We start from the raw sequence: 18054 nt of genomic DNA, 5'->3' as shown, positions 1-18054 counted from the left end.
TCTGTGAGTTCGAGCCCCGCGTCGGGCTCTGGGCTGATGGCTCAGAGCCTGGAGCCTGTTTCCGATTCTGTGTCTCCCTCTCTCTCTGTCCCTCCCCCGTTCATGCTCTGTCTCTCTCTGTCCCAAAAATAAAAATAAACGTTGAAAAAAAAAAAAAAGAATATCTGAGTGTTAGTGTATTGGAAGATGGCGGTATAGGAGAATGCTGGGCTCACCTTGTCCTGCTGATCATTTAGATTCTAACCACATTGGCCTAAATAACCCAGAAAACCACCAGAAGAAAAGCAGAACAGACTCTCCATAGCCAAGCGTAGACAAGAGGCCCACGGAAGAGGCTAAGAAGGGCAGAGAGGCGGTGTGTGCTACATGGACTGGCAGGAGGGAGCCGGGCAGTGGAGGGGCAGCCCACCGGGCAAGGGAGAGCCCCTGAAGTATGGCTTGCAAAAGCGGAGTGGCCAGACTCTGTGAGTTCTGACAGCGAGTGGGACTTAATATCTGGAATGTTAAAGGTCAACTGCTCTGCTCTTGGAGAGCAGGGAAGGCAAGAGGATGCTGGGAGGGAGGGTTGCTGAGCCCCAGAAGACAGAGCTCAGCTCGGTGGGGGAACAAAGGTGCTGGCAAGTGCCATTTGCCTCTCCAATCCCCCAGCCGAAATTCCAAAGGGAACCAGTTCCCATCGCCAAACTTGCTTGCATCAGGCAAACGCCCAACACTGTGCTTCTGTGGATCCATCCCTCCAACGGGTGTGTCTCCCTCCCGGTGTGGAGGGCCCCTCCCGCAAGGGACCACCAAGGGCAAAGCTAGCTAAGCCTGCCCCTCCCACCTCTGTGCACCTTGCAGATCCACCCCATCTGATACACCCTTGGCCAGTTCCCATCAAAGCAGCACCACAAGCCTGGAAGTATGCAAGTAGCCCAGACAGGGGCCACACCACTCCACAGTGAGTCCTGCTCTTGGGAGAGGGGAAGATAATGTACATGCCAGTCTGACTGTGTCTCCAGCAGTGGGCTGGGGGCAGACATCAGGTGTGACTGCTGCCCCACCCACCAACACAAGTTTCTCCTGACAGCACAGGGGAAGTGCCCTGCAGTTTGGAGCTACCACAGGGACTAGCCAAGATGACTAAATGGAAGAATTCTCCTCAAAAGAAACTCCAGGAAGTAGCGACAGCTAACGAATTGATCAAAAACGATTTAAGCAATATAATGGAACAAGAATTTAGAATAGTAATCATAAAATTAATCACTGAGTTTGAAAAAAGCATAGAGGATAGCAGAGAATCTATTGCTACAGAGATCAAGGGACTAAGAAATAGTCATGAGGAACTAAAAAAATGCTATAAATGAAGTGCAAAATAAAATGGAGGCGGCCATACTCTCTACTAAACACCCTACTAAAGAATGAATGGGTCAACCAGGCAATTAGAGAAGAAATTTAAAAATATATGGAAATAAATGGAAATGAAAATACAATACAAATGCTTTGGGATGCAGCCAAGGCAGTCCTGAGAGGAAAATGAATTGCAATCCAGGCCTATCTCAAGAAACAAGAAAAATCCCAAATACAAAATCTAACAGCACACCTAAAGGAAATAGAAGCAGAACAGCAAAGACATCCCACACCTACCAGAAGAAGAGAAATAATAAAGATCAGAGCAGAAATAAACAATATAGAATCTAAAAAACTGTAGAGCAGATCAATGAAACCAAGAATTAGTTTTTTGAAAAATAAACAAAATGATACACCTCTAGTCAGGCTTCTCAAAAAGAAAAGGGAGAGGACCCAAATAGATAAAATCATGAATGAAAATGGAATGATTACAACCAATCCCTCAGAGATACAAACAATTATCAGGGAATACTATGAAAAATTATATGCCAACAAATTGGACAACCTGGAAGAAATGGACAAATTCCTAAGCACCCACATACTTGCAAAAATCAAGCACGAAGAAATAGAAAATTTGAACAGACACATAACCAGCAAAAAATTGAATCAGTTATCAAAAATCTCCCAACAAATAAGAGTCGAGGACCAGATGGCTTCCCAGGGGAGTTCTACCAGACATTTAAAGCAGAGATAATATCTATCCTTATCAAGCTGTTCCAAAAAATAGAAAGGGAAGGAAAAATTCCAGATCCATTCTATGAAGCCAGCATTCCTTTGATTCCCAAACCAGACAGAGACCCAGCCAAAAAATAGAACTACAGGCAAATATCCCTGATGAATATGGATGCAAAAATTTCAGTAAGATACTAGCAAAATGAATTCAACAGCATATAAAAAGAATTATCCACAATGATCAAGTCAGATTCATTCCTGGGCTGCAGGGCTGGTTCAGTATTTGCAAATCAATCAATGTGATACATCACATTAATAAAAGAAAAGAAAAGAACCATATGATCCTGTCAATCGATGCAGAAAAAGCATTTGACAAAATTCAGCATCCTTTCTTAATAAAAACCCTCGAGAAGGTCAGGATAGAAGGAACATAGTTAAACATCATAGAAGTCATTTATGAAAAGCCCACAGCTAATATCACCCTCAATGGGTAAAAACTGAGAGCTTTCTCCCTGAGATCAGGAACACGACAGGGATGTCCACTCTCACTGCTGTTGTTTAACATAGTGTTGGAAGTCCTAGCATCAGCAATCAGCAATCAGACAACAAAAGGAAATCAAAGGCATCAAGATTGGCAAAGATGAAGTTAAGCTTTCACTTTTTGCAGATGACATGATACTATACATGGAAAATCCGATAGACTACACCAGAAGTCTGCTAGAACTGATACATGAATTTAGCAAAGTTGCAGGATACAAAATCAATGTACAGAAATCAGTTGCATTCTTATGCACTGGCAATGAAGCAACAGAAAGACAAATAACGAAACTGATCCCATTCACAATTGCACCAAGAAGCATAAAATACCTCGGAATAAACCTAACCAAAGATGTAAAAGATCTCTATGCTGAAAACTATAGAAAGCTTATGAAGGAAATTGAAGAAGATACAAAGAAATGGAAAAACATTCCATGCTCATGGATTGGAAGAATAAATATTGTTAAAATGTCAATACTTCCCAAAGCAATCTACACATTCAATGCAATCCCAATCAAAATTGTATCAGCATTCTTCTCGAAGCTAGAACAAGCAATCCTAAAATTTGTATGGAACCACAAAAGACCCTGAATGGCCAAAGTAATTTTGAAGAAGACCAAAGTGGGAGGCATCACAATCCCAGACTTTAGCATCTACTACAAAGCTGATCATCAAGACAGCATGGTGTAGACCAAAAACAGACATGTAGACCAATGGAATAGAATAGAGAACCCAGAATTAGACCCACAAAAGTATGGCCAGCTAATCTTTGACAAAGCAGGAAAGAATATCCAATGGAAAAAAGAGTGTCTCCTTAACAAATGGTGCTGGGAGAATTGGACAGCAACATGCAGAAGAATGAAACTAGACCACTTTCTTACACCATTCACAAAAATAAACTCAAAATGGTTAAAGGACCTGAATGTGAGACAGGAAACCATCAAAACCTTAGAGGAGAAAACAGGAAAAAGCCTCTCTGACCTTAGCTGTGGCAATTTCTTACTTGACACATCTCCTAAGGCAAGGGAATTAAAAGCAAAAATGAAGTATTGGGACCTCATGAAGATAAAAAGCTCCTGCACATCAAAGGAAACAATCAACAAAATTAAAAGGCAACCAATGGAATGGGAAAAGATATTTGCAAATGACTTATTGGACAAAGGGCTAGTATCCAAAATCTATAAAGAACTCACCAAACTCCACACCCAAGAAACAAATAATCCAGTGAAGAAATGTGCAGAAGACATGAATAGACACTTCACTAAAGAAGACATCCAGATGGCCAACAGGCACATGAAAAGATGCTCAACGTCCCTACTCATCAGGGAAATACAAATCAAAACCACACTGAGATATCACCTGACACCAGTCAGAGTGGCTAAAGTGAACAAATCAGGAGCCTATAGATGTTGGAGAGGACGTGGAGAAATGGGAACCCTCTTGCACTGTTGGTGGGAATGCAAACAGGTACAGCCACTCTGGAAAACAGTGGGGAGGTTCCTCAAAAAATTAAAAATAGATCTACCCTATGATCCAGCAATAGCACTGCTAAGAATTTACCCGAGGGATACAGGAGTGCTGATGCATAGGGGTACTTGTACCCCAATGTTTATAGAAGCACTTTCAACAATAGCCAAATTATGGAAAGAGCCTAAATGTCCATCAACTGATGAATGGAGAAAGAAATTGTGGTTTATATACACAATGGAATAGTACTTGGCAATGAGAAAGAATGAAATATGGCCTTTTGTAGAAATGTGGATGGTACTGGAGAGTGTTACGCTAAGTGAAATAAGTCATACAGAGAAAGACAGATACCATATGTTTTCACTCTTATGTGGATCCTGAGAAAATTAACAGAAGACCATGGGGGAGGGGAAGGGGAAAAATAGTTACAGAGAGGGAAGGAGGCAAACCATAAGAGACCCTCAAAAACTGAGAATAAACTGAGGGTTGATGGGGGTGGGAGGGAGGGGAAAGTGGGTGATGGGCATTGAGGAGGGCACCTGTTGGAATGAGCACTGGGTGTTTTATGGAAACCAATTTGACAATAAATTTCATATTAAAAAATGAAATAGGTAAAGGGAGTCTACACTCTTATGACAATAGTGTTCTCAGTGAATACTGAGATTGTTCTAGTGTTGTTCTTCTTAGTTTAATAATGAAAAGAATCTTTCTTTCTCTTTTCAAAAATGTTTCTAAAAATACTAACATTATTGTACATTCTGTTTACTCTCTAAGCCCCACTCAGATAGCATTAGGATGAAGTGCTTAAAGTATAGACCCTCTCTTAACTTCCCTTTGCTAACTGATAGAGTTCAGATAGTGAGAGATAGCCCCCTTACACATATCTGTTAACATTCCAAGGACAACTAGGATAGGCTTACTAAGTCATCTTTATGAACATGCCCCAGTACCACCTAATCCACCTTTACCTTCCTATCCAGCTGTGATTACATACAGGTACAGAAGGACAGTCTTCAAAGGACTTTCATAGCATTTTTCAGACAGGCTAGAAAAAGCATAACAGTATGTGAAAGTGATACAAAGTAGAGAGCAAGAAAAAAGCAGAAATGGGAAAAAAAGAAACAGATTTAAAGATTATATATATCTAAAAAGATGATGTGGAAACTTATCATGCAACACACATACTTTTTACTGTTAAAATACTAGAGATAGGAGCACCTGGATGGCTCGGTCCATTACGTGTCCAACTCTTGGTTTTGGCTCAGTTCGTGATCTCAAGGTTTTGTGGGTTTGAGCCCTGCATTGGGCTCTGCACTGGCAGTGTAGAACCTGCTTGGGATTCTCCCACTCTCCGTCTCTTTTTGACCCTCCCCAACTCATGCTCTCTGTCTCTCTCAAAATAAATAAACTTTATTTTTAAAAATCTTACAAAATGAAAAAAAAAACTAGAGATAATATACTGTACATTTCTTTTTTTTAATTTTTAATGTTTTTATTTTTATTTTTTTTCTGAGAAACAAAGAGAGACAGAGCACAAGCAGGGGAGGGGCAGAGAGAGAGGAAGACACAGAATCTGAAGCAGGTTCCAGGCTCTGAGCTGTCAGCACAGAGCCCAATGTGGGGCTCAAAATCACAAGCTATGAGATTACCTGAGCTGAAGTCGAACACTTAACCGAGTAAGCCACCCAGGCACCCTATTACACTATACATTTCTAAATTTGGATGTGCACCAGAATGAACTCTGGACAAGTGTCTTTACATTGCTGTAGTCAGAGAAAAATAACTTAATGCTCAGCCTCGTAGGGCATAGAGAGACTGTAAACAATCAGGGAAGATTATTAAACTAATGACTGAAGAAGGAAACATTTTCCCTATAAATCAATACACCTTTTTCAAGGATATATTTGAAACTGTGAGAAATGGAGTTAACAACACGTTGTAGAGCTTCAGGGAGTCTTTAACTTTGGGGTTTAGTTTTTTATTCTGATCCAATAGTATAGTATAGTGGCTAAGAGAATGGGCCTAGTAGCCAAAATGCAAGTCATAAACTGCTGTGTGACTTTTGTTAAGTCACTTATCTGACTCTCTAGTCACTTCTTCTGGAAAATGGGGATGATAATAATACCTACATAATACAGTAATTCTAGAGATTGACTTAATCTATCTAAAGCACTTAAAACAGAGTCTGGCATATGGTGAGTACTCAATAAATGTTATTTATCATTATGACTATTATTCATCAATTTTAAAATGTTATAGAAATCCTTAACATTATTATCCAAGCAGAGCTAGAAATGTCATTTGCTTCACCATTGTTGGTCCATTTGTAAGAAAAAAAAATGATACTTAGCACTTCCCAAGGAATAAATTGCTTTGGTATATGATGATGATAGTGATGTCTAGAAATGAAAAGAAAGAAGAAAGAATTTACTGGAAAAATAATAAGAAGAGATAGTAGAATAAATATTTCAGGCTGACAACCTGGATTTTACTCCTAGCTGCTAACTCCGGAACTGGTCAATTTTCTTTTTTCAATTATAAAATTAAAATAAATCTTTCTTACTCTATCTTTTCACAGGCTTCTCTGCATCAGTGTTACATCTTAGAGAAATACCTGTGATCAGGGCTGGGTTTAGCTCCAGGATAACTGCACGAAAGGGTAGTGATTAAGAAAATGGACTCTGGAATAACACTGCCTTAAATACAGAACAAGGCTTTGTTAGTTGAGTAACTTTGGACAAGTTTCTACATGCCTTTGAGACTCAGTTTTTTTCAGTTAAACAAAGATAATAGAACTCCCACACAGAGTTGCATTGAGACTCAAATTGAGATAATACAGAGACCAAGCTTAGCATAGTGAATGGCATATAGTAAGTACTTAATAAATGCTAAGAAGGCTAATACTGGCATGGAGGGTCCCAATAAATTATGGATAATCTATATTTATGCATAATTATCATCAGGTTCCTTTTTATCTGTCAGAATATTATCTTCATTAGGAAAAAAAGGAAGGACAATTCACATAGAGGCTTGGGGTCCCAGTTCAGGACATGCTTTTGGTGTCTACTGGTGAGTCTGTACAGGGGTGAAGATGGAGAGACTTCCAAATGTAAAAACACATGACAGCTGTAGGAGTTAGGGTTTAGGCTCCCCTGGAAACTAAGAGTCTGTCATATTCTATAGACACAACCTGTTCCAACTTTTATGTGTTTAATTCCCACAATGTACACAACACCTGTGCAGAAAACCCCCTTGGTCACCTCTGGCCATAACATATAAAACTGTACCATGTATCAACTATCATGACTCAGAGTTGGCCGAGGATACACAGTTCTCTTATAGGACCACAGGGTCTCAGGGAGCAGCCAGAATGTCATAGCTAGAAGGTTATGTGGTTATTTCTCTGCTTCCTCCCCTAGATCCTGTCTCTGACCTTGTGTGACCTACTCTATGCCTAGGGAATCTTAAGACTCTTGATTCTATCTCCTAGTTTTGCACTCTGACTTCTGTTTAAGTTTCCATGGGTTCTAGGAGGAAACCGGAAGACAGGAGTTACAAGGGGTTAGGGTACTTATCCTGCCTAATCCCTCTTTATTTGCCACAGTTCATATGTTCTTTTAAGGCCACAGCTTTTGTCAGGACCACTCTACTCATTCCAGGTTCCAGTGGCAATTTACAGCTTCCTCCCTTTTGTTGGTTGCCTTAACTCAACCTCACCTCTGTAAACAGTTCCTTCACTCAACTTATTTCTGTGCACCCTTTGAGTGTGGCTTATTTCCAGATAAACACATTATTTCCAGTGTTCACACATCCTGCACTAGGCCCATTTCTCTCCTCTGCATTGACAGTAGTGGCTCTCACAATGTAGATCATAGTAACAGTTGTTATTCTTTCTAAGTCTAGTACTTGTAATAATGGGCCTTTACTCCTAACAGTAAATAATATTTCTATGTTCCTCAAATACTTTCTTTCATGTGTTACTTAAATCTTTACTCTTCTCCCCATTTGCTCTCATGAGTTTGGGTGGAGAGATATTTTGCTTATTTTTAGCAGTTGGAGAAGATGGGACTGTTTATAACACCTGCTGATGGAAATGTATTAAAACCAGGACTATATAGAAGTCATACCTCTGAATTATTTATCTGTGGATCTGTTCATTTTTCTCAATGAAATATCTAATACCAAAAACTAGAAATAAAATCTCTCCATTTTTCTATCCTCAAGCTAAGTTAAAAAAAATAATTGACACCATGGTGAGTTACCTTGTACCACACAACATCAGGCTCTTGATCAGACTTTTTAAAGTCATCCATGTCTGGGCAGGAGATCTCTTTTCTTTTAGTGACTTCAGATTTCTCTAAATACCGTATCCTGCTATTGTAGCACAGGCCTGATTCATTCTCTGCAACAGTCAAGGACATTGACACCTTCATGCAATATGTCGAGTTTCTGTAGGAACAGAAATAGCAGAATGGCTTTACTGGGTGTTTAAAACCGTGTTTGTACTCTACATATTAAAAGAATATTTACTTTTATGTATGGGACCTTGCCTAGAAATCAGAAACAACATCAAAACAACACAAAACAGTTTTCTAGTTCAACTGACAAGAAGCTATAAAGCAAAATGTTAATGAGGACATCTCTGACCATGAGGTAGCTACATAACTACATAGAATAGCTGTACCCATTTTCTAAACTATAAGACAGCACAGGATTCTTTTCCAGTGGTAAATATTGCTACATTGAAAATCTGATAGTGAAAAAATATGAGAAAGTCTGTAACTAGAGCTATAGTAATTTCTGCCCTGCCCCTATGATCAGTCCCTTCACGGGTATTTCAAGGGTTGTTTCATTTTGTCATTGGTTTCAAAGCCAACATCTGATTTTGCAAGGTACATACCCAAAAGCAGATCAACATACAGAAGATACCTGTTAACTTATATATCTTTTTAAATTGTTTACTGAGATATGTCAGGGGTCAAATTCTTGGTTCCAACAGAGAACAAATCCTAGTAGAATGTGGTTCATCTGAATTAATTTTATCCACCAACATTAATATTATAAAGGAATTTCAACAGTAAATTTTACCATAAGGCCACTTTAGAAATTGGGCATTAATTGGCTAACTCATTATATAAAAGTATTTATGGAATTCAATTCTGCCTTCATTTCTCGATGTATGCCCCTTGACTTTTCCTTACTCTGCTGTATCTGGGATGCAGTAGATAAAAGAAAACTGGAAAGTATGAGAAAGAGATCAGAGACACCTGGTAAGACTTAGAAGAAGGTCAACTGGAAATCTCTTGGTAGGAAATACCAGGATTGTGTCTATTCTAAACATCAAGGGATACCAGCTGTTAAAAATACCAAGTGCCAAGGGCACCTCAAAACTGGTTTTACAACCAAGTGACAATAATCCTGACAAATGGGATAAGCATGCCAGCCAATAATTTAAGTTGGCCTAAAATAATTATTAATATTCATATTACTTACTCATTGAAATTTCACAATGTGCCAGATATTATATAAAACACAGGAGTGCAGATGGTTGCTGCCCATTGGGTTTACAAAGTGAGTTAATCAAAATGACTGCTACTTGAATTTCTAGTGAAGTTAATTACTGGCAAGTACTTCTGACTATGTCCATGCCTGTGTCATCTGAGTAGGATACTTTCAAAGCAATCCCATTCTAATGTTCAGATGCAACCCCATTACACAATGTAGATTGTGAGGTATTGCTTTTCTCCCTTAGTACAGATTCCTAGAACCCAAAGATATGCCCACTAGGGATCAAAGGTGACCATTTAATTCTCTTGTTAGATGTTTCACAGACTCTTTACAAGCCATGAACCTAAAACCACCAGAATAAAACAAAAATAAAACAAAACACAAAAACAGTCTTAGGCAAGAAGGTAAGGTTGGTGCAATTTGGCTCTTCTTGACTCCACCTTCAGTATTTTGATGCTAAGCATTTCCATGTCTCTATGCTTCCTTTAAGGCCCTACATGATCTGGCCTGTCATAACATTTTCCTTTAATTTTTTTTATTTAAATCTTTCTTTCTTTCTTTCTTTCTTTCTTTCTTTCTTTCTTTCTTTCTTCCGAGAGAAAGCAGGGAAGGGGCAAAGAGAGAGGGAGAGAGGGAATCCCAAGCAGGCTCCACACTGTCAGTCCAGAGTCAATGCAGGACTCATCCTCAAACCTGAGCCAAAATCAAGAGTCAGATGCTTAACCAACTGAGCCACCCAGGCACCCCAACACTGTTCTTTACTTTAGGGTGCAGTCACAATGGCATTTCCTCTGTTCCTTAAATATACTAAGCCTATTTGAGCCATGGACTTTTATACTTGTTCTTCTCTCTGATCTTCTATCATCTGTTTATTTGTTAAATGTAAGCAAGAAATTAGTTGCTTTTGTTCATCACTCTATCCCTGAGATCTAAATTAATAATGTTCAGTGAATGTTAGTTGGTTAGAAGACATAGCACCAAAAGGTATGTTGATTCAAGAGACATGTCCTCTCTGCTCTATTTCTCCATCAACCCCATATGGTACTAACCTCTCTTCCTCATTCAGATTCAGGTATATGGCTGATCAAATGTCACATTCCTTGTTTAAATATGATTTGGCATAAATTTGCAGGTATTCTTGTACCACAAGGGTAAGGTTTAGCCAAGTCTTGTGTATCACCATATTAGCAAAGAAAGGAATATACTAGTTACACCTGGGAGACAAGGAGGACTAGGGCAGGTATGGGAAATGGAGGAAAGATAAATGTTCACAGTTTTTTTTTTAAGTATCAATCAAGTAATAACCCAAGACCACGGGGGAATGGAAGGGGAAAAGAAAAGTTACAAACAGAGAGGGAAGGAGGCAAACGATGAGACTCTTAAATACAGAGAACGAACTGAGGGCTGATGGGGGTGGGAGGGAGGGGTGGGTTGGTGATGAGCACTGAGGAGGGCACTTGTTGGGATGAGCACTGGGAGTTGTATGGAAGCCAATTTGACATTAAATTATATTAAAAAGAAATAAATAAGTAAAAGTATCGAACACAGAAGAATCACCTCTTCTAGGTTTACAAAGAATTCTGAACAGTTCTTAATGTTACAGACTTTGATCATCTCTGCTCCATGGTGTTCATCCCTACAGGTGAAAGAGAATTACTTGTTAAATATCCTCCCACTATTATGCTGTACCTCAGGGAAAGAGGGCTGTTGACCAGCAGTCTCAAAAATAAAAGCAAATAGAACGTCCAGTCCCATGAAAGAAGCTTACTATCTCAAATTTATTTAGCCCTGGGGAAAAACAGAGTAGTCTGAGTAAGAGACCGACAGAGTGGTTTCTTAACAAAGCACCAGCTTTGAGCTAAGATCCACTGTGTTCAACTAGCTCTGTGCCCTTGGGCAAGTAATGTAACATCTCTCAGACTCACTTTCATCAGCTGAAAAATGAGGATAAGAAGTCCTTTATGGTGATTCCATTGGAGTTTGGAGAAAGGAGTTCCTCTCATTATAACACCATGAGCAAAAATATGTTACCATTTTCAATTGGAATGATTACAACACCTGGCCTCTCCAGTCTAAGTGTTAAATAAAATAATGCATATAAAACACATAATAGAGTATCTGGCACATAGTAGATATTCTATACATTATAGTTAGAATTGTCATTACCGATAGGATTAGTTGTTATATATTGTTAATAAATAATAATTATAATTTATGTGTGATAGTAATTATGATCAATCACCAATATAATAAAAACAGTACACTGGCAGCAATGGATTAAGGTATGCCACTGGGTTAGGGGTGCTACCTGATAGGAAAATGTCTAAAAGAGGTCAGTTGGGCAATAGGCCTAGTACCAGAGAGTCATGAAGTTCTGAAAGGATCAAAAAGACACACTGACCTAGACACAAAAAGAAGTGAATCAAAAGAAAACAGCTAAGGCAGGGAGAAACTTTCAGTTAATATGGGCAGTAGCCATTTGGCAAAGGCTAGAACCTTGGAGGTCATATTGTTAGCAATAGTTTCACTAAGCCTTCTAAGAGTTTCTTAGACAAATGCCTTGTATAACAAAGCCTAGACCTCTAGGTAAGTTTTCTAGGGACAAAAGACAAGAGATATTCTTAAGTGTTTCCTCCCCAATCCCTCCAAATTATAAATTATGTAGGTCAAGCTAAAAGCACCTTCATTAACTTGGGATAGGGATGAGGGCAGGGAACACAAACTGGGGATTGCTGATGGTTGAAGGAGAAAATGTTTCCATTTTCTCTAACTCTAACCCACAAACAACCTGAGGCCTGGGTTCTGCATGAATTCATGCTTGTTCTGGTCTCTAGCATGTGGAAGGCTGCTGGAAAATTGCTTGTTAACCCACAAACAAGCCCTAGTATAAAGTCCTTAGCGATGACCAAGGTCTCTGGAACTCGAAGACAAGGACAGGTGGGAGTCCTACTGTCTCCATTAATGACCTGGGGTCAGTATGATCAAGGCTGTCTGACAGACTGAGACTCAGGTTGATTTTGGTTGTGTAATCTAGCTCTGGCACAGTTCCCACTAATAATCTTGCATTATTTAGATTTTATTTAGAAAGATGCCCCAGGCAAGTTCTATTTAAAATATTTCCTGCAACTGAGACCTAAAAATGTTACTTTTCTTTCATTAGGTACAATTAGAGCTGTGCAAGTTTGAGGAGGCAGACTGACGAGTGTGCAACAATAGAGACTGTACTTTTTTTCTGACCTCCCTTCACATCCTGAGGATAAGGAGAACATTCAGGATCAATATGAGAGAAGTGGCTTTGCTGTGATATTACAGAAGGGCCTTACAATTGCATGCATTTCTAAACATTCAAGTGCTTCTTCATCTCTTATCTGACTTAATTCTGCCAATAATACAGGAAAATGTTCAGGGTAGGTATCATCTACACTTTTTAGAGGACTAAAATGTAGACACAGAGAAGACAAATAATTCAGTTAAGCCCATATAGATGGTTAGTGGATTAGAACCCAGGTTTTGACTGTTAGCCCCTGGCTAACTTGATGCTAATATGGGTTAACAGCCAAACTAACTTGTGGTTACCCACACAAATTTGGGGGAGCTCATAGAAAGAAATGTAAATGTGTAAAGGTAACATTTAAAGAATAATGTCAATATGCACAGTACAGAATTTGTAAATTGATGAAGAAACCCCACTTCCCATTCCAAAGATTTAATATTAGCTACTATATAGGTCATAACTTATACTTTTTTTCCCCAGAAGTATTTCTAAGGGCAAATGTTGATCAATCTTGGGTTCCCTGACAGGAATAGTAAGATCATACATAAAAAACCCAGATGCCTCTTTCTAACTCCCATTTATATAATATGCTTATACTATAAAATCTTAAGTTTTATTTCTGAATTTGAGTTTATGTAAACTTTTTATATCACTAGAGCTAACCTATTTAAAAAAAAACTAAATAAATTAGGGAATTTTTTCATGTCTAAAAGCAGAAGCCCAGACAAAATACCTCAGGATATACTTGAAACTTTTCTAAATGGTTCCCTCAATTGTTTTATCCTCCTTTCAAGTTACTTTCTTTGCAAATTCCAGAACCATCTAATGACCAGTAAACTAAAACTTTGTTTTCTGAAATTTTTGAAATGTTAATTGACTGCTACACAAAACTATCATTTCATCAATCTACCACCCTTAGATGATATTGTCCCACTAGAAACATAAGAACTATGAACTGATATTACTATCAAATTCAGGGAAATGAAGTAAATTAATAAACAAATAAAATCTTAGGCCCTTTGATGACTTACATTCCTTGAAAATTATTACAAAAGTAGAAAATTTTATGAAAAATATCTTTGACCTTGTCGGAAAGACCTTCAGATAAGTACAAAAATAAGCACATATAACTGCAAGCATGCAATGTTAATGCTTTAAAAGAACAAGAAGGGAAAAACAGAGGACAGAAATTACTAATATCAGAACGGAAAGACAGGATATCACTACAGTTCTTATAGATATTTAAAGAATAATAAAGGAATACTACAAACAACTCTATGCCCACAAATATGATAGCCTAGATGAAATGGATCAATTTCTTGAAAGGCACAATCTGCCAAAACTCACACAAGAAGAAACAGACCTACAGAAATGTAAATAGGCCTACAGCTATTAAAGAAATTGAATCAATAATTAATAACATTCCAAAAAATAAAACACCAAGTCCAGATGGATTCACTGGCAAATTCTACCAAATACTTAGGATGAAATTATACCAAATTCTCTACAATCTCTTTCAGAAGATAGAAGCAGATGGAATACTTCCTAACTGATTCTATGAAGCCAGCATTAGTCTAATACCAACACCAAAGACATTACAAGAAAACTACAGACTGATATCTTTCATGAGCATAAATGCACAATCCTCAACAGAATATTAGGAAATCAAACCCAGTAATGTATAAAAATAACTATATCCCAGGGACACCTGGGCAGCTCAGTCAGTTGAGCATCCAACTCTTGATTTTGGCTCAGGTCATGATCACATGGTTGTGGGATCGAGCAGTATGTCAGGCTCTGCATGGAGCCAGCTTAAGATTCTCTCTCCCCCATGGCCCCTCTACTCCACAAGTGTGCACACTCTATCTCTAAAATAAAAAAAAATAGGGGTGCCTAGGTGGCTCAGTCGGTTGAGCGCCTGACTTCGGCTCAGGTTTTGACCTCACGGTCTGTGAGTTCGAGCCCCAGGTCAGGCTCTGTGCTGACAGCTCAGAGCCTGGAGCCTGCTTCGGATTCTCTTTCTCTCTCTCTCTCTCTATCTCTCTCTCTCTCTGCCCCTCTCCCGCTCATGTTCTCTCTCTGTCTCAGAAATAAACATCAAAAAAAATTAAATAAATAAATAAAATAAATTATAGTAAAATACTAAAAAAGATAATCGTACCCCACAACCAAGTAGGATTTATCCCAGATATGGAAAGTTGGTTCAAATATTCAAAAATCAGGGGCACTTGGGTGGCTCAGTTGTTTAATCATCAGACTCTTGATTTAGGCTCAGGTCATGATTTCATGGTTTGTGATATCAAGCACCTCATTGGTTTCTGCACTGACAGCATGGACCCTGCTTGGGATTCTTCTCTTCACTTCTCTCTGCCCCTCACCTGCTTGCACACACTCTCTCTCTCACTCCCTCTCTCTCTCTCAAAATAAGAAATAAACATAAAAAAATCAAAAATCAATTAATGTAGTTCATCACATTAACAGGCTAAAGAAGAAAAATTACATGACCATATCAGTAGATGCAGGAAAAGCAGTTAACAAAATCCAACGTCCATTCATGATAAAAAAAAAATTAAAAAATAAAAAGTAAACAAAAAAAACTCTCAACAAACTAGGACTAGAGGGAAAATTCCTCAACTCAGTAAAGAATATCTATGAAAAAAACTATAGCTAACATTATATTTCATGATAATAAACTACAAGTTTCCCATTAAAATTAGGAATAAGGCAAGACTGTCCCCTCTCACCATTCCTATTCAACATCATACTGAAAGTCTCAGCTAATGCAATAGATAAAAAAAGGAAATATCTGACTGATTCAAAAGGAATAAATAAAATCATCTTTGTTCATAGATGTATGGTTGATCTATACATATAGATGACCCATGCAAAAAATCTGAAAGAGTTGACAAAACACCTGAAATTAGTAAGCAAGTAACTAGTAACTAGCAAGGCTCCAGGATATAAGGTTAATACACAAAAGTCAATTGCTTTCACATATGCAAGCAATGAAAAAGTTATTAATTTGAAATTAAAAACATGATATCACTTACATTAGAAACCCCCAAAATGAGATACTTAGGTATGTATCTAACAAAATATGTACAAGATCTACATGAGGATAACTACAAAACTGAGAAGACCAAAATTGGAGGACTGATACTATCTGACTTTAAGACCTACTCTAAAGCTACAGTAATTAAGACAGAACGGACAAACAGCTCAGTGGAATAGAATATCGAGCCTGGAAATAGATGCATATAAATATAGTCAACTGATCTTTGACAAAGAAGAAAATGCAACACAATAGAGCAAAAAATGTCTTTTCAACAAACGGTACTAGAACAACTAGACATCTGCATGCATATAAAAAAATGAATCTAGACTCAGATCTTTACACCCACCATGAAAAAGAATTCAAAATGGATCACAGACTTAAATGTAAAATGCAAAACTGTAAAATTTCTAGAAAACAACATAGGGAAATCTAGATGACCTTGGATATGGCAATGATTTTTTAATTACAAGATCAAGGACATGATCTGTGACAAATAACTGACTGCTAATAAAATTAAAAAACTTCAGCTCTACAAATGACAATGTTAAGAGAATTAGAAAACAAGCCACAGACTGAGAGAAAATATTAGCAGAAGACACATCTAATAAAGGACTGCTATCCAAAGTATACAAATAATTCTTAAAACTCCACAATAACAACAAAAAAAAAATGGGCCAAAGACCTTAACAGAAACCTCATCAAAGAGATAAAATATACAGATGGCAAATAAACATTTGAAAATATGTATATCATATGTCACCAGGGAAATGCAAATGAAAACAAACCTGTGCTACAACTGCATACCTATTAGAATGGCCAAAATCCAGAACACTAACAACACCAAATGCTAGTAAGGATGTGGAGTAACAGGAACTCTCATTCATTGCTGGTAGGAATGCAAAATGGCACAGCAACTTAGAAGATAGTTTGGAAGTTTCTTACAAAACTAAACATACCCTTATATGATCTAGCATTTATATTCTTTGATAACTACCCAAAGGAGGGAAAAATTATGTCTTCATAAAACCCTGCACACAGATGTTTATAGAAGTTTTGTTCATAATTGCCAAAACTTGGAAGTAACCAAGATATCCTTTAGTAGGTGAATGTATAAATAATATATGGCACATACAGATAATGGAATATTATTAAGAGCTAAAAGTAAATGAGCTCTCAAGCCATGGAAAGATATAGAGGAACATTAAATGCATATTACTAAGTAAAAGAAGCCAATGAGAAAAGGCTACATACTGTAAAATTCCAGCTATATGACACTTGGAAAAGGCAAAACTATGGAGACACTAAAAAGATTGGTGATTGCCAAGAGTTGGGAGGAGAGATGGATAGGTGGAACACAAAGGACTTTAAAGGTAGTGAAAATACTCTGTATGATACTATAATGATGGATATATGCCATTATACATTTGTGCAAACCCATAGAAAGTACAACACCAAGAGTGAACCACAATGAAAAGTATGGATTTTGGATGATAATGATGTGTCAATGTAGGTTAATCAATTGTAGTAAATATTCACTCTGGCAGTGGCTACTGATAATAGGGTATGCATGTGGGGGCAGGAGATACATCGTAAATTTCTGTACTTTCCTCTCAATTTTGCTGTGAACCCAAAAACAGCTGAAAACTTCCCTAATCTGGGGAAAGAAACAGACATCCAGATCCATGAGGCACAGAGAATTCCCATCAAAATCAACAAAAGCAGGCCAACACCAAGACATACTGTAATTAAATTTGAAAAACATAGTGATAAAGACAAAATCCTAAAAGCATGAAGACAAAATAAGTCCTTCACTTACAAAGAAGGAACCATAAATCTAGCTGCAGATTTCTCAAAAGAAACTTGGCAGGCCAGAAAGGAGTGGCATGATACATTTAAAATGCTGAATGGGAAAAATCTGCAACAAAGAATATTCTATCCATCACGGCTACCATTCAGAACACAAGGAGAGATAAAGAGTTTCCCAGATTAAAAAAAAAAAAAAAAAAAAAAAAAAAAAACTAGAGGAGTTTGTGATCTCCTAAACCAGCCCTGCAAGGTATATTAAAGGGGACTTTTTGAATGCAAAAGAGAAAAACAAAAATGGCAAAGACAAGAAAGGATCAGAGAAAATCTCCACAAACAATGACAAAAC

The 18054-nt window shown here is 37.8% G+C and overlaps 1 protein-coding gene across 1 annotated transcript in view; it reads right to left on the bottom strand.

Annotated features, from left to right (window-relative positions):
• IL1RAPL2 (interleukin 1 receptor accessory protein like 2) overlaps window positions 1-18054 on the bottom strand; it is a 1066898-nt gene that overhangs the window by 480861 nt on the left and 567983 nt on the right. Inside the window, exon 3 of the mRNA XM_042974778.1 lies at window positions 8328-8514. Within this exon, the coding sequence (XP_042830712.1) occupies window positions 8328-8514 (187 nt within the window). The remainder of the gene's footprint in view (window positions 1-8327; window positions 8515-18054) is intronic.

Source organism: Panthera tigris, chromosome X, assembly GCF_018350195.1.
Source record: "Panthera tigris isolate Pti1 chromosome X, P.tigris_Pti1_mat1.1, whole genome shotgun sequence".
Lineage (NCBI taxonomy): Eukaryota > Metazoa > Chordata > Mammalia > Carnivora > Felidae > Panthera > Panthera tigris.
This window is presented reverse-complemented; position numbering and strand designations above follow the sequence as displayed.